This window comes from Cololabis saira, chromosome 14 (genome assembly GCF_033807715.1).
Source record: "Cololabis saira isolate AMF1-May2022 chromosome 14, fColSai1.1, whole genome shotgun sequence".
Taxonomy (NCBI): domain Eukaryota; kingdom Metazoa; phylum Chordata; class Actinopteri; order Beloniformes; family Belonidae; genus Cololabis; species Cololabis saira.
Window position 1 is genome coordinate 18,670,684 of NC_084600.1, and position 21,053 is coordinate 18,691,736.

The window sequence follows — 21,053 nt, forward strand, 5'->3', positions numbered from 1 at the left end:
GATTTTAAGCACCAAACACTGTGATGTTGTGTTTTTCAGGTTGTGTGTGCCACTGCACTTATGTCACATATTTTTTTCATTATTATTATTTTCATACCGCACAACGCAGGCGTCACAGCACGAGAAACAAGAAAAGCCGAAACAATGTTGAAAAAAAATCTGCACTGCATGAATTTTTAAGAGAATGAAAAAGGCTCTCCTAAGGCCATGCCGATGCTCCCAGCGCACAAACATACACACGCACACACACACACACACACACACACACACACACACACACACACACACACACACACAGGAAGAGCAAAACGGGGACTTCGCACTTTCTGCAGCAAGTTGAATATTTAAAATGACCTTTTATATGTTGTCCACAGAAGGGACAACCTTTACCTGTATTTCACAAGATATTACAAGATTTGATTGTCGGCTGCAGAATTTCACTTTGAAATGGTAGATGAAAGAAAGTTATAGTCTAATGACTCCCCGATTTAACTTAACGTCCTAACTTCTCAATCCTTTAATCATATGAACAAATGATATTGCATGAATGTATGTGTTCACATTAGCTGACCAGTTCAGGTGTACTCCACCTTTAAGAAATGATGGATGGATGGATGGATGGATGGATGGATGGATGGATGGATGGATGGATGGATGGATGGATGGAGGAAATAAATTATATAATCCAGGGAGAGCAAGCCTTTTTCCCTCAAGTAACTCTTTTTTTCTTTTAATGCTAAGGGTTTTGAGGAAAATCAATGTTAGACCTTCAAAAAGATTTACTGTCAACCCAAAGCAGAGAGCATAGCTGTTTCTAGCTTTATGGGGGTCCGGGGCAAGATTCTGTTTGGGAGCTGTTTGCAAAAATGTCTGTATGATGGAAGTCAGGTTACGATCATACAATAATAATAATGATGACTTGGATTTATATAGCGCCCTTCAAGGCACCTAGAGCGCTTTACAGAGATCATTATTCATTCATACACATCCTCACCAGTGGTGGTAAGCTACATTTGTAGCCACAGCTGCCCTGGGGCAGACTGACAGAAGCGTGGCTGCCATATCGCGTCAAACGGCCCCTCCGACCGCCACCAACATTCAAACACATTCACACGGGGCAAGGTGGGTGTCCCAAGGACTGAAGGACTACGACAGCAAACTGGGATAGAGTGGGATTTGAACCGCCGACCTTCCGATCAGTGGACAACCCACTCTACCACCTGAGCTACTGCCACCCCAAATGTGATGAAGGTTAAAGTTCAGGGGCCTCATTTATAAAAGAGTGCGTAGGATTCATACTAAAAGTGCACGTGCGCCCAAAAGCCGAAAATGGCGTGTGCACAAAAAAATCTGGATTTATAAAACCGTGTACACGCACACTTGTACGCAATGTTCGCTTTATAAATCACAGTCCAGCTGGAAGGTTGTACATGTGAATTCGCCTCATACCCCGCCTTCTACACTTCATACCATTAATGGGCAATGCAAACTACATGATGATTGTATTTGCATATAAATGAGCCTGCTGAGCATGCGCGTGTCGAGCAACCGTGCCACTAAATTTCACGGAGACTGAGATCGAGATGTTGTGGATGAGGTGGAGGCCAGGAAAACGACATTATTTGGTGGTCACAGTAAAAGTATGAATAGTATATAAATAGTATAAAATAAAGCGAGTGAGTGGCAGCACGCCGTTGCTGCGCTAAACTCCGCGAGTGCTACGGACAGATTTGTTGCAGAAAAAAAAGAAGTGGTGTGATTTGAAGGTGGAGGCCAAGAGGTACGGAGCCCCTAAAGGGACACGGATTTTTTTAATATATATAATGAGTTTTACGTGCGTGTGTGAAACCTTTAAGGCTGATTTATGGTTCCACGTTACACCAACGGAGAGCCTACGGCATAGGTGCGCGTCACCGCGTACCCTACGGCGTAGGCTCTGCGTCGTTTTAACGCGGAACCATAATTTAGGCTTTACGCGCGCGCTTAAAACTCATTATATATATAAAAAAAAATCTGTGTCCCTTTAGGGGCTCCGTAGAGTACTCATTTGTTATGTCCTCAGTCCGTCTCCAGTTGTCGCGGTGGGTGATGAGGAGGTTCCCGGCACGGCGTGTCCTGCACCGCGGCTGCAGCAGCAGAGCGATCCAAGCGCTGACGCTGTGCTTCAAACACAGAGGGACACGATCAGCGCTATTATATTATAAGTCTGATATGTGATCTGATGCACTTTAATAAGAAAAAAAAGGCTCGATTTATGAACGTAAACTTCAAATTCGCGAATTTGAAAAGATAAATAGATAAATAATAAAAATGAAAGGCTGAAATATTCTGAGTCACTGACTTGACAACATATATCAGAGTAATATCTGAGACTACAAATGAAGCCAGGTTATTTTGGCTTCATAACACTGCAGTTCTTGTATGTTGTATCTTGTATCTCTATTATGGTTACATAATATCACATTATTTTTAAAAGTTATTTGCCTCATCTTTTAAAAGTAACCCATATCCAATATCTGCTTTGACACCAACATCTGGATTAAACCAGCATGTTATGCAGATAGGCTTGGATACTCTTGGGTAGTACCGTCACATGACTCATTGGTTTCTGAAGAGCGTTTTTTGAGCTCTTTTTCTTCCTACTGAGCACATCCGTTGCCCGGGAAGACACACACTGCATGTCAATCAAAGTTAGTTTTTCGCTACCTGCTCCTTCAGCCGATTCCTGAATAGCTGCAGAGCTGCTGTCAGACATTTACAGCAGAATATCTCATTTTTACGTGTTGAGGTGATGGCAACACTGGGGTCGGAAGCTGCCAATAACTTCACTAAGCACGGTAGCATGACGATTACGAACAGAGAAGTGATAGTGGTCAGCCATTGGCTGAGCCAACTGTCAATCAATTATATCACCAATATATGTATTTCTTTATGTGAACTCTCCTGATGTGGTACAAAAAAAAATCACACCAGTCAGAGTTGTCGTGGATGTGAAATCAGACGATTGAGACCCAAATTATCTTTTTCTGAACCAGACTATAAATATGTTTATTTCTACTCTAAAGTCGGGCATTTTAACACGGCAGTCAATGAAGATTGACTCACCTTTGTAGCCATCCTCTATTGGTCAGTTCAGGAACTGCAATGAATATTTGCTCCTGTTGAGCCTCAACCTGGAAGTTTGATGGCTGGCGCTTTGGTATGAGAGAAAAACCAGCACTACTTTTATGTACCGCCAACAAAATAGAAAATATTGTGCATTAGCCATCCATCATATGCCTCATCAATGTTCCCCTCTATGCACATTTATACCGTGATCTTCTCAATTCATGGCTACAACAGAATCTCTGAGTTTATCTGGCCACTTCTGAGGGTGTGAAAGACAACAGAAAATATTACCTTGTTTCCTGAAACATTAATGAAAATGCAACTCTCCTCAGCAGGGGGAGAATCTCATCTGTCGCCGTAGGCAACCGACACAAACATGTTTTTTTTTTATACATGTTATTTATTTACACATATGAATTTGTTTTTGTTTATTCTTCCTGTTTACACTCCCATGGACTCCCATTTCCAATCTGAGTAGATGTGGGCCCCCCTAGTGGCTGCAGGAGCCATAAGCATGTTTATAATCTCTTAACAGCAATGAAAGACTTCCAGAGATAATCCCCAGCTGGTTTAGTTAAAGATGGAAATTCTCGGGGCTGGTCCTCTGTTTCTAGTTAGATCTTCTTCTGTTAGAAGTCATGTCTCTCTCTGCTATGCACTTGGGCTGCGGGATTTAATTGAAGTGACTGTTTGATGCGAGCCACTGTTTTCCTGTGCTAGGCAACCTTTCATGTGTTAGCATTTATAAGACACAACCAGACTCAACAGTACTGTATTGCCATGAAATAGCATTGAAATGGATTATAACTTGCTGGATTTGGACTGAAGAATCTTGAAATATTCTTCCATTTTAACACACTCAAGTTGTCTCTTAGGGACTTTGCTGTGATTTTGAACTGCACAAGTGGCTTAATGAATACTCGTTGACACCATGAAACACGTTTGCACCTAAAACAATAAGATCACCAATCCTCAGCGTGATAAAGTTTAATGGCTCCCTAGATAAAGAGGAATGCCTGTACAGTATGTGATACCGCGGAACATAAAAAGCAGCCTTCACGGCTGACGTATAAACATGCTCATTAACGCTGTGATTCAGCCAGCAGAGCAGCCAGCTCGAGCTGGCAGTGGATGGAAGTCACCATTAACCTCTGGTAAATACCAAGAGATGGATCAAATGTTAACAAAAAGATACGTGTTATCTTAAATTGAATGATCTTCGCCTTGTTCCTTCTCTTATTTCAGCCTTATTAGTTAATGCATCCCTCCACAATCACACAAGGGCAATGAGGAGGCGGGGAGCTTGGAAGAGGGGGAGAGAGGCTGACAGATGAGTAGACTGAAGCAAAGAACAGAGGGAGTGGCGCAGAAAGGCAAGAGCAGCTTGTGTTGGTAAGGGGGGGTGGGGGGCGTCTGAAATTCAAGAGAGTCCACTCCGAGCAAACAGCCAACCCCCTCTCAGAGACCTGGAACACTGTGAGAAAAAGGGGCAAAGACCTTTAAGAAACACATCTCTGGAGGAGAACAGATACAGGACGACAGGCTGAACACATCGGGGAACAACAGGCTGTTACTCAGTGGGTTGTTGGACCAGGCTGGTTTCCACGGTGACAACATGGGAGCAGTTGTGGGCACTTTGACCATGCAAACCAAGCAGAGGAGACCTTCGAGAGGTACGTCCACACAGGACAAAAGAGCAGGAAAAAAACTGAGAACACGCTCTTGATGCCTTTTATCTGAATTGTTTCCACCAATTTCTGAATAATTTACTGTTGATGATTAAACGTGGAAGTTAGTCAGCAGACGGCAGAATGTCTCGACAAAATCTTGGATGAATGTAATCAAACTGCATGCATGGAAAGATTGTTAAACTGTTGCAATAATTTATATCACTTTCTGGGGAAAACGACAAAAGAATGACTAAATCTGTGTTTTTAAAAAAATGTCTAAACAAAGAAGTAGAAGCAGAACTGTGAAGGCTCAAGGTTCAAATAATGAAATGATCTAGACCACAGAGAGACAACAAGAGGAGAGGATGTCCTTGAAACCCCCCCGACTCAATGAAAGCGTGTGTTGTTGGCTTTGAACGCCGTGGAGAGCGTGTATCTGAGGGAGTGAGAGAGAAAACATGTGCCAAATGAGGATTTGAAGCGCGAGCGTGTGAATTAACACGCAGCTCACATATCATACCTCTCCCTGGCCTTATGCTTGAGAAGCCAGTTGTCATGGAGACTGGGTTGTAGGGGCGATAAAGTGCGAACATAATCCACTAGGGTGAATGATGAATTTATAACGGCGTGTTACGGAGAGGGGAAAAAAAGAGCGAAAGTAGAAAACAAGGAAATGATCCCCGTGAATATATGAGAGGAGAGTTTCACACAATAGAAGCTTTCAAATGTCCCTTAACGAATCAGGTCATCTTGTCTTTGCTTATCTCCATTTGACTCGTCCATCTAAAGGTCAACACTACCACAACATTAAAAAGAATTAAAAAAAAACATGGCATCTATAGCTGTTTGTGCAAACGACCACCGACACAGTGTACATTTTATCAACAGGCTGGTTAAATCTGTGGTTTTTCAAGTCTGAAAAAGGAGCAGTGACAGTCAGCGCATGGTTTACAAACTGAATAGAACAGCTGACACATGCCTGGATGAATAAAAAGCTACAAAAAAGGTTTTAGATTCAGCATTTTTGAGATTTCAGTCAACGTGACTGACTGAAATCTTAGCAACCTCACTCATAAAGCCATGAAAGGCATTTAGTAAATGTGCAAAGTCAAATCTGACACGGCGTGACACTATAAGCACCAGTGTGGGAACCATTAACACATTCTACGTTATATGCTGCAAGTGCATTAAAAACGACCACCTTATCACATAATAAAACCCTGGGAAAGGCATGCAGCTCTACGTTTGGAGTGTGCAGGAGTGCTGCTTTAATACTTCTCAGCTTGAATGAGAGGGGAGGCAGTGAGGAATCTTGTTAGTTGGGTTAGCAGAGTCATTTAAACCTTTAAAGCCCTACATTTTTTTTTAATCCAGCCATGTACATGTAGGTCAGAGGACGTGCCAGTTTGTCCAGCTGTCGCCCGTCTTCAGCTGATGCCAAACCCTCTGAGCCAGATGTCTTGTTTAGGAATGAAAGTGATCATTGCTGATGGCAACAAGTGAACTTGGTTTACAGTAGGTTACAGGATTATGAGCGGGGTCTTGGACAAGACATTACTTCCTGAAGTTCTCTCAGCGTATTATTGCCTTCTGCTTCTGTGGAAAATATGCACAAGTGTTTGACGTAAAGGTCACATCTGGAAGTTTTGTATTCACAGAGATATGAGAAGGTTTCCGGATTAAATATTAAGAAAGACATAATCTGTTAAGTGGCGGGCTTCTGAGGAGCTGATAAAGAAAGGTTTAACCTTGTTTCTGCTCTTTATCACAAAGCACTCTCTGGAGATTGTTGGAACTGTCGTGAAAAGCAGTATATTGAGTTTCTCTTTATTTGTGCACATGAAAATGCAGATCTAAATGGGTTTCTTTAGCATTTTAGTGACTTTGTAGCTGAGCTGTTGTACATAATTCATCATAGAAGTAGTGTCTGAATAAAGTTACATTGTTCACCCTGTAGATAAATTGTATTTATTGTATTTTATCTGTTAAGATCGAGCACTGTGCCTTTAAAACGGCAGCGAATGTCAGTGACAATAAACCACGCACTCTGGCGTGTTCAAAAGGAATTATTCTACTACAACTTCATCTTATTCAAACTGAAAGCTTGACTACGAGGTTCAGGCATGAAAGATGATGTGGTCAGGGTTAGGACATCGTTGGATTGCCTGAGAACTCTGATTGCAGCTACAGGATACAATTCTCCTTTTTCAGCCCCTTTTCTGAAGCATACAGCCTGGTGAAAGGCATGTTAATATACCTCGTATCACAGCAACAACTGAAATAATGCCACAATTAAAATTACTCTGTTACTGATGGACACAAATATTCCTTTTTTCCCCCTCTTTCTCAGTAAAGTGTCATTTTTCTGAGTAACGTATTTCAGTTTTTGTCTTTTGCTGAAGGGTAGGACTGGTGAGCTTGCACAAAAAATGAAAAATGAAAATGTGGTTATAAATAAGAATAAGAGAATCATGACATTTTCTGAACCCAAACCACAAAGTTGCAACCTAAAGTCTTCTAAGTATTGTTTTGCTCCTGGTTTGTCATCCTTCAACTTTACCCAAATCACTGTGTTACATGATGCTCGAAAAGAAAATCAAAATGTTGCATTTGTCCGATTTAAAATTGTGGTTTTAAAATGCATGTACACATCTATGTCAACTTAACTTGAACCCGAGCGAACGAGTCATGGTCTGGTTGTAGTGGAGCCGATCCCTGCATGTAAACACAGAACAGGACTAGAACCGGACCACGCTCAGCTTATCCTCCACAGCTCCTGTTCGAGGCTCCGACTTTGCAGATGCAGAGCGACACAGAGAAGGAAATCAAAACTGAAGCACTCGGGAAGTTTGTTCGCTGTTGCCCATTTTGCCACCAGCTCAACTAAACTAAAGAAGGTGAAGGTGATCACTAGTGCCACCTCTCCTGACAGACTGTAACATACTCTGGTCGGCAGAACGATTCCTGTCACGATCGTGTATATTTAGTCACAGAAAGGAGTCCAGTTAAATCATCGAGCTGAGCTAAAGCCGTAGTTTACTAAACTGTGCCTGTAAATGTATTGAATGATTTTCAACTTATGGACTTTTTACATTTAGCCATCAGACTGGCTTATAAGCTAACAAGCATGAAGGAGATGCAGAATGTACCGTGTCACTACCAGATGGTGCAGTAATCTAGATAATAACATTTCCATTCCAGTTTTGGCACAAAACTTAATCGATACCCTGAAATGTCCCTATAACTCCATTGCAAAATAAATGTTTTATTTAAGCCGTGTAATGAAATCAAGTTATAATAATAAAAGTAATGGCTGTCCGGAACTTTGTTAATTTTGGCAGGTTATTTCCTTTTTTTGCTGCAAATCTAGCCATCAATATTTTTACCCAAAATAGAAGTAGACATCTGCAACATAAGTCACTTATACGTGGGACCTTCCATGTCTGAGGGAATTCTGCTCGGTCATTGTTAATTGATTTCATGGAGGAGCAGTAGATCCAAAACTTAAGGAAGATTTATGCAACTTTTGAGTTATGCATCTTCTTGTTGCACCTGCTACATCGTTCCCAAGTGAGACAGTTCCTCCTGAAAAGTGAATTTGACTCACGCACACACTGACAAATGAATAATCCATCAGAGCACTCGTTCAGGAATTTAGGGGGAAAAATCATGAAGCTGCTGGCTGCTCGTAGCAGGTGTAACATTTCTCAGCTGATAAGCGACCGTGTACGGGATACGGTCATCTACGATAAAACTGCTGAAACGCTCCACGGGAGAAACAGCTCTGGAAGCAGTTTTTATCAATACACTGAAACACCTTTGACAAAAAAGTCATGGTAGCTCTGATCTTTATCACAAAAGTCGCACAAATATGTCTGAATGGCCTGTTAAGGCCTGGAATCCAGTTGGAAAAGGATGACTGCTCCTGCAACATAAAGAGATATCTATGGCCGCAAACAAATCTTGTGATCTACTACCATCCTGACATTCATTTGTCTCGAAGGGTTTGCCTCATGTTGAAGACGAGGATGATGATGATAACACTGAGGACATGAAATACTTGCCACCGCAGGCGCTGCCACTGACAGCATGACAGAGCTGAGACCCGCCTCTAATTATCTCAATCATGTCATCATATAACACTCCTGTTCCTCCTCGTAGGTGCTAATGAAGGTTTTTCTGCAGAACAGCTGTAGCATGATTTATAACAGTCTGGTTCTCCGCACCCAGGGAAGTCTGGGGACATTGCTAGAAAGTCTGCAGTATTTCTCTGCAGACATTCACTGAACAATGTCATTTTGCAAGACTGTTTTTGGCATTTAATGTTTTTAAATGCCTTTTCTCTCGACATCCTGCTGGAATCAGTTTCTGATATTTGTCACTGACTGAGTCTGTTTTGAAGTCTCTGAAATGCCGTCTTGCTCTGTCCTCTGTTATTCGCCCTGACACTACAACTACCCCCTCCCCCAAACACAAACACACTGCCTTCTTTCTGTCTTCCCCTTCCTCCATGTTTTCTCTCCAATCAACACCTCCACCCCTTTCACTTTCACACCACCCTTTCATTTCATCTGTTGCATTTAAAGGGCACCAAAGAGCCCTGACACAAAGCCTTGAGGTGAAGCAACACCTTGTCTTGTATAATGAAACAGAAAGTGCAAATTAGATTTGACACCTTTTTATAAACAGTATTTTTATTTTAACTCCTTTCACTAGGAGTAAAGGCAGGATTATGGTTCTGCAACAAATCCACGCGAAGCCTACGCCGCAGGTTGCGCGGCATCGCGCATCCCACGGCGCACGCCACGTCGTGCCTGACGTGCACCTCCCACAAATTGTAACTACGTGTCAAGAGGTTGCAGACAAACGCAGACCGAGAGGGCTGTGATTGGTTCTCTTGGTAGCAATGCATTTCCGGTTCCGCTCGTGAAGCCGTCGTGAACTTTCAGCACTCTTTTCTTCGTGTGTGTGATTTTCTTTGTTTTGGTTTTTTGCAAAATAGTTGTCCCTATCTCTTTGATTCACTGTGACCGGAAAAGTCGGATAAACCATTCAGGAAAAGATCGCACCCCCCCCTAGCGCTCGCGGCGAAATGGAGTGTTGGAGAAGTCTGGAGGGTTCACGACAGCGTCACGACAGCGACGTGTGCTCTGCGTTGGTGTAACGCAGAACCATAATCCAGCCTTAAAGATACAATTGCTTTTAAATCCAAAAGAACATCTGAAAATCTTATCATCTATAATAATAGATGTTTTTTTTAGATTTAAAAGTGTTTGTAATGATGATGACCAGCACACATGGCATGAAGACACTGGGAATACTGGAATGCTTTAAAAGTAATCAGCAGAATCTTGAGATCAATCCTAAAACCTACAGGGAGCCAGTGAAGAGCTACGAAAACAAGAGAAGTGATCTTGTTCCATAGAGCCAGTTAAAACCCTGGCAGCTTATTCTCATTCTCTCAAGCCTGGACTTTTTTTTTTCTTTTTACAAAGACTATAAGACTCTTACAAAAAGACAGACCCAATGAGATAAAAGCACATAAAAGAGTCTGTCATTAAGAAAATTAATGGGTTATATTTTAGAGAGGTTTCTATGGTGATAAAAACATGACTGGTTAAGGTTTATTTCTCTCTTAGATTTAAGGTTTTTATCAGTCCATACACAAGGGTCTCTATCAACATCTCTATTGTTGCTCCTATTGGAAACAGCAGAAGCTAGAATGTATAATTAGCTGAAGACCAAGACAAGACAAGTTCTTTATTGTAGTAGACGCTGTATTGTAATAGACATTATATAAATTTAATTGAATTAGGGCTGGGTGATACGGACTAAAAGTCATATCCCGATATATTTAGGCTGAATATCGATACACGATATATATCGCAATATTTTTGTCTGAAAAGTGAGAGTGAATCTACATCTGCAAAAAACAGCTTACGGCTGAATTATGGTTCTGTGTTAAATCAACGCAGAGTCTACGCCGTAGGGTACGCGGCTACGCGGGAGGCTCGCCGTAGCCTGCGCCGTAGCCTGACGTGCACCTCGCAAAAAATGTAACTACGCGTCGAGGCGACGCAGATCCAACGCAGACCGAGAGGGTGTGATTGGTTTGCTTGGTACGCATTTCCGGTTCTGGTTCGTGACGCCGTCGTGAACTTTCAGCGCTCTTTTCTTTGTGTGTGTGAGATTTTTTTTGGGGGTTGTTTTGGTTTTTTGCACAATAGTTGTCCTTATCTCTTTGATTCATTGTGTCCAGAAAAGCCGGAAGCTAAACAAAGTACAGTATCAACACGCTATGGGGGGGTATTGCACTGGGCGAAATGGAGTGACGGAGAAGTCCGAAGGGTTCACGATGGCGTCACGGCAACAGCGTAGGCTCTGCGTTGGTTTAACGCAGAACCTTAAATCAGGCTTTACAAGTAACGCCCGAACCATCTCCAAATGACTGAGCCTCTGCTTTTTCTTCACTGACAAATTCCTCCACACGCTCCGCAGACGTTGCTGCTTCTGCCATGTTTCTTGAATAGTGTCTTTACCTGCTCTTCTCCTCCTCCCCCCATGTATGAAAGGGGGGGCGGGCAGAGAGCTCCGGCTAAGCAGCCTGGGACCACAACGCAAACTTTAACTATATTGATGTATGTGATATGGTCTAATTCCAAGTCACATTTAAAAATATATCACTATATCACCCAGCCCTAAAATGAATTGAACTTTGGTTTGTCCAGATTCAGCTGCAAGCCGGTGCTCATCCAGATTTCAATATTGCAGAGACAACTGCTCAGTGACCTTAAATATTCTGTGTCTGTTGGTGTTACCGGCGTGTAAATGTGTCCGTCGTCACAATAAAAGTCTGTGAATTACATGACCAAAATTGAGCAAATAAAATTGACACCAACACCGACCCCTGGGGCACACCGGACATGACATCACACATGATTTCAAACTGTTGGCAGAAACATACAAATAATACCAACACCAATGTTACAAGGTATTAATAACAATCCGGAAAATGTCAAATATAGTAATAGTAGTTAGAGGAAAATGATAGTAGCAAAAGTGACAATCGGAGTTTCAGGGACGGTGAGTGAAACGGTAATACTGAAGCACGGACGTTCAGATGCCAGATGTCTTGTTCATTAAGTTTTTTAACGATAACAGGATGTAAATGAGGAATGGATTATGAGAGGACACCTTTCTTGTTTTTTATGTGAACCTTTTGCAAACAGTATTCCCAGCTAAAAGGTGGAGGACTGACTCTTTTGATGTAGGAGAAAATGGCAACTGACAGATACAGTTTCAGGGTGGTCAACTGATCCTCCAGTGAATGGCACTGAAATGAAGACAAGCTACTATATAAAAGGGATGAAAAGTGTAATCACTGATTGTGGAGAGATGAGTCATGTCCTGTGAACAGTAACGTGGATGTGTCAGGTTAAAAAATGTGGAATTAGAATAGATTCATGTGCACTTTTTTATGCTAAAATAGTCCATACAAGGTCAAGCTTGTGCAAGTCTGCCATCGTAGTTCACGTAATAAGGCTCCAGATCGGATTTCTTTGCCATTTCCCCTCCCTGTGGGTATTCAGCTGCCAGTGGGTGTTTTCTTCTGGATATTTACTCATACTTGTGCCCAGAGCTGGATGTTAGACTGCTATCATTAGCGTGGATGTAGAGACAGTGACAAACACTTGCCATCTCCTACCATCATTAACCACCATCCATCTCCACAGAGCCCGCTGAGCACCGTGCTGCCGTTAATAAAGTGCTACAGCTCTTGAGGGGCAACACAATTCATCAAGTGCACGTTGCTCTTCTCACATCCTTCTTTTCCTCTTTACCCTCCTCCTTCACTTATCTCTCTTTTGCTTCACTTCACCTCTGTAAGCAATCTTTTCTGCTGTCTAATCATATTTTTGACACGTTTTCCAGTCGACTTCCCGTTTTCGAGCTTCACTGACTACCTAAAGACTGGGAAGAGTTCATGTCAAAGAAGCAGTGCAGGGATCCTGAGAATAACCAAAGCATTGTTCCCTGTCTGTCCCTTTTGCTGCAGATAAAACAGAGGACGAGCTTGAGATGACCACGGTGTGTCACAGGCCCGAAGGTCTCGAGCAACTGGAAGCCCAAACTAACTTCAACAAACAGGAGCTGCAGATCCTCTATCGGGGTTTTAAAAACGTATCCACACTTTTCTCTTATGACCCCCGCATTAATACTGTACACCACATGACAGCAACTGCAGCAGACTTAACACTGATGAATTGCAATTTTTTTTTTACAGGAATGTCCCAGTGGAGTCGTGAATGAGGAGACGTTCAAACACATTTATGCTCAGTTCTTCCCTCATGGAGGTAAAAATCTCTCTCTTTCCTATTCTCTTTTGCTGTTCTGAGAGGATTTTTATGAGCAGAACACACAATGTGTTTTTTTTTTGTTGTTTGTTTTTGCAGACGCCAGCATGTATGCACATTATCTATTCAATGCATTTGACACTACAAACAATGGCTCCATTAAATTTAAGGTAAAATAAATCATGCACAGATATGCAATCCCCTACTCTCTTGTGCATGTTATGCAGATTTAACGCCTCTCTTGTTAACAGGACTTTGTGATGGGTTTGTCTATTCTCCTGAGGGGCACAATGAGGGAAAAGCTGGAATGGACGTTTCATCTTTATGATATCAACAGAGACGGGTACATAAACAGAGAGGTCAGTCGATGCTGCCACGTTCAGAACGTTGTTTTATGTGTTGTTTTGATCGCTCATCTCAGCATTTATAATATTTATAATTATCTTGTGCTCATCCAGGAAATGACAGAGATTGTGAGAGCCATTTATAACATGATGGGAAAGTACACCTACCCTGCTTTAAAGGGAGACGTCCCCCAGCAGCATGTCGATGCCTTTTTCCAGGTCAATTTCTCACCCTTTCCATTGTAATATTAGATGTATTAGAATAAATCTACCATTCGTAATACTACCTTTGCCCACAGAGGGGCAGATAGCTCTGTTTGAGCGTTGGCAATAGTGTGCTAATATATAGTATAATAATATAATGAGTGGGGATGGTCCGGCACACCTTGTAATCCCACTTTATCCCACTAGAAGGGCACTTCATTGTTGTATAATACAAGAGCGGCTGTCTCACGATTCCACTTGTGTTTTGCTGCCCCCGTGTGGTCAAAGGTGGTATTGACACCGAGTGATTTTTAACGGTAATTTTAAACACATTTTCAATTGATCCGGTAGCATTCCTAACAAACCTCTGTAAATACTTTGTTCATGCAACAATCCCTATAGTCAAAAATAAATAAATTTCATAATTTCTCTTATTTAACTTTTACTGTCTATAGTTTTCTCCAGTTTCAGATAGCAAAGTTCATTGCAAGTTGATAACATCTCTATTTAATTCAATTTTTTCCACAGAAAATGGATAAGAATAAAGACGGAGTGGTGACTTTGGAGGAGTTCATTATTGCTTGCCAAGAGGTATGTATATCCTGACTCTGTTGAAGATGAAATTGAAAATAGATAAAGAAGTCCATTACAAAAGACATTAATCGTCTTAGTTAAATGTATCCGTCTACAGTGGTGTTCGACCTTTGTGTGCGGTTAGATTAATGCTTTTTCCATGCAAGTGAACAACTGTGGAGGTTGCAGGGCTGCAAGGAAGAACCCAGAATCCATATTTCATGGAAGAATGAATCCTGGATCGAAATAAAAACACCAGGAAATGAATCTAAGAGATTAAAATCAAGAATATTAAGATGAAAGAGGGGGATTTAACAAGAGAAAAACCCTAAGCACAGCAACAAGTATGTTATGGAATGGTTAAATAAGAATAAAGACTGGCAGGTCACCGTCACATGGAGTGGCTGTGGATCAGCAGGCAGATTGGATTGCCCTTCAACCAAAAGGTCAGTGGTATCTGTGGGCAAGATGCTAAAATAACGTGCTATATAAGCACAGATCATTGACCATTCAGACCCTTAAAGGAATGTTGGGCAAGGGCCTGTGATGACACAAAAACCACCTTTATCCCAAAGCTGAGGCTACTCTGTAAGATGGACCGGGCTAAAATTCCTCCGAGCAGTTGCAGTGTTTCTGCACAAGGATTTCATACCATGTACTAAAGCGGAAGCTCAAGCACTTTTGCTGCAATGTAATATTGGAAAATGTCTTCAATTGATATATGATATGTGACGTATGATGTGTTTATGGTCACAGTTTAATGGGATTCTTTCCATCTGCTTTAAGGATGTGTGAAAATCTGATTCTGGGACATATTTATGCAGAGATACAGAACATGTACCCACTCATCTAAATAGCTGTCTTCAACCAGTCCGCCTGGTTATGAAGAAGCACACCTGACAGTTAAAATCATCATCCTACAATGATTACTTGCTATTTCTCTCCGTAGGATGAAACCATGATGAGATCCATGCAGCTGTTTGAAAATGTGATGTAGGACAAGTGGAAATGAAGGAGACAACGACATGGAAGATGAGAGGGCTTGGTGTGATTGCTTGTGTGTGGGTGCAAATGTCCTCCTCCTCCTCCTCCTCTTCCCGCTCCATCCTGCTGAGGTCCGGATACACCCAGAATCTCCCACGATGACTCAGATGAAGGGATTGCAGTGGAGTGCTTTTAGCCTTCCTGTCAAGTTTTTGCCACAACACAAACGCAAAGTGACTGAAGTGACAGACTTGGACGTTGATGAGAAACACTTTCAGCCCTGTCATGAAGACTGGCCTTTTAAAGATAAAGATGCTCCTATATATGTTTGAAGGCTGCTCCCAAACTTTAAAGAGCCAAGTGTTCAAGGGGCTGAAATTCCTTGATTATTTATTTATTTTTGGCAAAATGTAATTGCATGAAATAACTTTTTACCTCCAAGCATTTGCAGGATTTGTTACGGAAACGTGGCCATAAGGACATCTATATTTATTATTTCATGCGTCCTTGATTAACAGATTTAAAAGTCACGTGTCGGTCTTGGTGATGCAGTGACCCCTGTACTTTAGTGTCCATCTGGCTGCAAGTCGTAAGTCTGCCTTGCTTGTTGCTGCTCCGTCTGTCTGTCTGTCTGTCTGGTGCTTACAGTAGAAAGTCCAATGAGTTCAAAGCTATAGCATACATGGGTGTAACATGTTGAGCGGGTACATGTGCATGTCTTTTTTTGTCCTTGTTGGAGCTTTTAGTGAAAACTAAATTGATTGTTTGTTTGTTTTTTCTGTATGTGTTGTCAAAAACGTGCAAGCAAAGTGGAAAAACGCCTATAAATGTTGGATATCGCTATGAAGTGCCCACAACACTAAGGTGGTGAACGCAGTTTCCCTATTAGTGTCAGGGGTGGTGACAGTGATAACGTACCACTGTGTTTAATTTGCTAATGTAGCTGTGCCAGAAACAGTCAGATGGTACCAGATTGGCTGATCTATTCAAATCCTACCCTTAGGAGGTTTTGTTAATCTTGAAGGGAAACATCACTAAATGTCAGCATCGGCATGTCATACTGTGATGACAATGAGGACAGCTCCGTCTGGATTAACCAACATCTTACACTGCCTTTCCCCTTTCAAACCAGGACAGTGAAGAAGTGCGCATTCATCCCGGGTTAGGTATTATGTAATGACCCACAGAACGTCTGCAGTTTCCTGCCAACGGTTTTTCTGTCGTTCAAGGTGTCTTTAAAAGCACCATTAAAGAAAACTCACCAGGATAGAGTAGATGAACCGCTAAAACGTTAATCATTGTTCTTTTTGCAGTCATTGGAGCAGCTCTCTGCAGTGTGTTACGTCTCTGTGACATCACAGCCTTACATACCCCATGTCTTGGTTTGAATAAAAGTTGTTAAAAGATAAATTCTAAGTCATGAGAATAAATATATAAATTATTTAGTTGAATGGTCTTCTTTCATTAACATGTGTGTACCTTTTTATACTGTGTAAGAAAGAAAGCAAAAGGAAAATGTATAATTGAGGCATCATTTCTGGAATACAGAGAAGTGATAAATGAAATTTTGCAGACAATTATGTTGTAAAGAGGACTGTCCAGTCTTCTGCAAGACACTCAAATTAATTAAGGTTAATGGACCATGGAGTGGGGTGCATATACCGGTAGAATTAATTATGTCCAAAACATTAAATTTTTATGCACAACGAAAGTCATACAGGGGCAGAAATGTGTACATACTATGTAACTTGGAACTAACTTTCTAAAATTAGCATAATTAAGTAGGGTAGAAGAAGAAAATAGGACTTGGGCCCATTACTTCTACTGCTCTGTAGACTTCAGGAGTGTGCTGTACTGTTTAGATCAGCTTTCAGTTTGAAATGAAATGCTGTTGAAGACCGAACATGCAGCAGCAGGAAGACAGATTTAGAGTTTGGTATGGTTGTAGTGTAGTGGTCAGCCAAACCACACTACAAGCATAAGCTGTAAGAGAATATGGCTGCAGGTGATGATTAAAGACAGACAGTTATATTACTGCAAGGATTGATGGAGGAATGGAGAAACCCTGTGTGACATCAGCCATGTTTTTTTTCCTGAAGATTACTTTTGAAGCCTTTGTTTTTCCTAATAATACATGGTGGCATGTTGCAATTCAGTGGAAGGGAAAGTCTGCATCCATCTCCAACATGTTCACCTTATGTCAGTCAGCCACTTTAGCTGGCCTGACTTAGCTTATGCTAACCCTTGATACTGATTAATATCTCTTGACATTCATTCTTATCAAATCCGTTCAAACATCCTAATTTCAAGATTCACTACTAAAACGTCAAATGAAGGGAATACTGCGAGCTGGTGCCAAAAGACTTCCATTGGAAGTTGGCCAGAACCTTTCAGCTGATCCAAGGAGCTGTGGATCTGCCAGTGGACATCTGCAAACGGACCTCCCGCTTCGGCTGTTCAGGTATACAAATGGGAAATGACTCTAGCGTTTAACTGATGCTTGGCAGAAGTTTAGCCAGCTTGAATAGTACAACAATATGTATTCTCTTTGAAATATAAATGACTATCCTCTGCTAGGTCTTTACTATGGGCTCAAATTAAAGCCATAAATATTTTGTATCTGTAAATAAACTTTGTACTTGTAGAAATATTTTGTGCGTGTGCAAAAAATATTTGTACTTGCAAAAAACATTGCGCAACCGTCGCAGCTACAATTCCGGAGCTTCACTGGAAATTCAAAGACACTCTCTCAGGGAAGTGAAATAGGTTTTCTGTGTGATGCCAAAACGTTAGATATTCAAAATTGAGCGTACATATACCACCGTTACTGCTTACAGAACCTGTTAGAAGCCTCGTTTGACATCAAAAGTGAAGATGGCTGAAGCTGTCCCCCGGTTGGCGAGCCGGAAACTTTACATCAACGATGGGAAATGTGGAAGAGTGAGCTTGAAATATACATCGTAGCATCATCAGGAGTTGTAAATGCTGCACAAAAGCGAGCTGTATTATTGCTAACAGGGGGAGAGGGACTGCGTGAGATATGGAAATATTTCACTGATGAGCAGAAAGCCCACCAACCCGCTAATGAACAGATACATGCACGAGATGTATATCAAGTAGCCATCCAACTCTTTGACAACACCTTTGCATTAAGGGAGAACATACCAAAAGCCCGTACAAAGTTCTGGGAGACAGAGCCCAATCCTGGTGAGACAATAAATAATTTTATCACTCGCCTCAAAGTACTAGTGAAAACATGCAACTTCAATGTTGAAGCTGATAACCATGTTAGAGACAAAGTAATACTGCACATTAAAAATTCCGAGTTGAAAGCCAAATTATACAGAGAAGATATTCTCACACTGGATCGCCTCATCCAGGTAATTGGCTCATACCACCACAAGGAGGCGCTAATTCTCAGTTCTCCAGCAAATACAAACCATGTCTCTGGCAGAGCAAGCCCCAAACCAAAGCCCAAGACACCATCACAGTCAGGATGCTACAAATGTGATGCCCAAGGACACATAGGTCGCGAATGCATCCGATCCAAGAACCACAAGTGCAGCCACTGTGGGAAAAAGGGGCACTTCGATGATCTCTGTTTCCACAAAGATAGATCCAAATCAAAACAAGATGTCACGCCAAGCTCACAAGGTCGCAGCAGAGCGTCAGGTCGCAGCAGGGGTGATCCAAGACAAAGTAAGGGTTGTAATAAAAAAGGCCAGCATAGGGTAGAAGAAGGAGAAAACAATGACTCACAGAGTAATTCTGAAGATTTCTACCTATTCAGAATAAAACAGAGGACACCTTAGACCTGCATCTGAACGGTTTCACCTGATCCATGGTGATAGACTCTGGTGCTCACCACAACACGCTGTCCGTGGATGACTTTAAAAGGTTACAGAAGGCCAGGCCTGAAGTCAATCTGCAACCTGCCTCTACAAAATTGTATCCTTATGCCAGCAAGCAAGCCCTCACGCTCTTAGGCAAATGCACACTTGAAGTTGAGGTCCCAAACACGACACGGCGTGCCACTGCTTCATTCTTCGTGGTGCTCAAGCATCACTCCTAAGCAGCAGAACCATCAAAGAGCTAGGACTGTTGAGAGTTGGCATAGACACGAACATCCTGAGCTGTTCTGGAGCTTATATATGGTTAAGTCTACACACAAAGCACCCACAAGTCTTCACTAGGTTGGGGAAACTCAAGAACTACCAGCTCAGACTGAAAATTGACCCAGACGTCACTCCAGTCATTCAGCCCGTGCGGAGAATTCCATTCAATCGACGGCAGCGGGTCATTGAAAAACTACAAGAGTGGATCTAGACGTAATTGAGCAAGTGTCAGAACCAGCTCATTGGGTGAATCCACTAGTCACTGTGGAGAAAAAGCCAGGAAATGACCGCAAACATGGAGATGTATGAATTTGCATTGACACGCGAAGAGCCAATGCGGCCATCGTCCGTTAGCGTCATCCAGTGCCTACCATATACGAAACCATCCAGGAAATGGCCGGAGGGAAATAATTCAAATCTAAATTAAACTTTTTATGTAAAAAATCATTACATGGATAGACCTCATTCCCTAGTGTTAGGGCCAGTCCCAATACACTACCCCTACTTTTCAGCACTACCCCTACATTTTGCGCGTTCCCGTGAGGGTAGTGGTGTGTGTCCCAATTCCTCTTTTCATCTAGGGGGAGTGGGGAAAACGATGGCTAGTGGTTATCAATCTAGCCCTACAGAGCAAGGGTTTTCAGATGCACACTAGCTGAACGAGGGCTAGAAAAATTTCCCAGAATGCTTTACGTCACCATTTGAAGACTGAATCAAAAAAAAAAAAACATGCTGGACATTTCTTATTTTTTAGTGAATAAAATCAATATTTTGAGTTAGTTTCTGCATAAAAATGCATTTTGATTAAATTTCTAGCGAGAAATATATATTTTACTTTCATAATATTCAATCAGTGAATGTATATAATCACTCGCTTGCCCATTGTTGCAAAGTCTTTTTCAAACCTCGCCAGAATAAAGGCTGATTTATGGTTCCGCGTTACACCAACGCAGAACATACGGCATAGGTTACGCTGCGACGCATGCCGTACACCGTACCCTACGCCGTAGGCTCTGCGTCGATTTAACGCGGAACCATAAATCAGCTCCCGAGCCGGCAGGCTGTTCTCATCCCGAAATTTTTGGAGCAAATTTCTTAAATAAACTGAGCCCAGGTTGGGGATCTTAACGGTTACTTTTAAGCCTGAAAAAATATTAAAACTTAATAAAGTGGCATATTAACAGCGCTACAGCGGAAATTAAAACAGCTTCTAGTTTGCTTTTGGCTCTCGGCTTCCTGATATGGTGTGACGTATGTGCAAACGTAACTACGCAGTCGCTTACGTAAGTTACGTACCCGAACGTGACCATGCAGTGACGTAGCAAGCAAAATTTAGGGGTAGTGCTGAAAAGTAGGGGTAGTGGGTAGGGATGGGAATCGAGAACCGGGTCTTGTTGAGAACAGGTTCCCAGTGTTTCAATTCCTTGGAATCGTTTGCCTTTTTACGCGTCGCTGCGTACCCTACGCCGAGGGCTCTGCGTTGATTTAACGCAGAACCATAATTCATGCTTTAGAAGAGCTGCGCTCTCGGCCACGCGGACATGCCGGGCGCTCCAGACACAGCTGCAGCTCGTCAGCTCATTAATGGGAGAAGTTAAAGAGCATCTACTGCTAGATTCTCCTTTCATCAAGGCAGGGAAGAGTATCAGGCCAGAATAGATGAATGTTACCAGCAGTGACTAAGTTTGTGGTGTGTTACTG

The 21,053-nt window shown here is 42.0% G+C and overlaps 1 protein-coding gene across 2 annotated transcripts in view; it reads left to right on the forward strand.

Annotated features, from left to right (window-relative positions):
• The window catches only part of kcnip1b (Kv channel interacting protein 1 b), a 35,521-nt gene extending 18,865 nt beyond the window's left edge, over nt 1-16,656 (forward strand). The window contains exons 1-8 of one of the 2 annotated variants that reach the window (XM_061740948.1): nt 4,470-4,781; nt 12,835-12,959; nt 13,063-13,132; nt 13,232-13,302; nt 13,384-13,491; nt 13,591-13,695; nt 14,209-14,271; nt 15,203-16,656. In XM_061740948.1, the coding sequence (XP_061596932.1) occupies nt 4,724-4,781; nt 12,835-12,959; nt 13,063-13,132; nt 13,232-13,302; nt 13,384-13,491; nt 13,591-13,695; nt 14,209-14,271; nt 15,203-15,250 (648 nt within the window). In that variant the 5' untranslated portion in view covers nt 4,470-4,723 and the 3' untranslated portion in view covers nt 15,251-16,656. Of the gene's footprint in view, nt 1-4,469; nt 4,782-12,834; nt 12,960-13,062; nt 13,133-13,231; nt 13,303-13,383; nt 13,492-13,590; nt 13,696-14,208; nt 14,272-15,202 lie in introns of those variants that run through there. The other variant, XM_061740947.1, reaches the window with a different exon arrangement.
• Nucleotides 16,657-21,053: the final 4,397 nt, after the last annotated feature.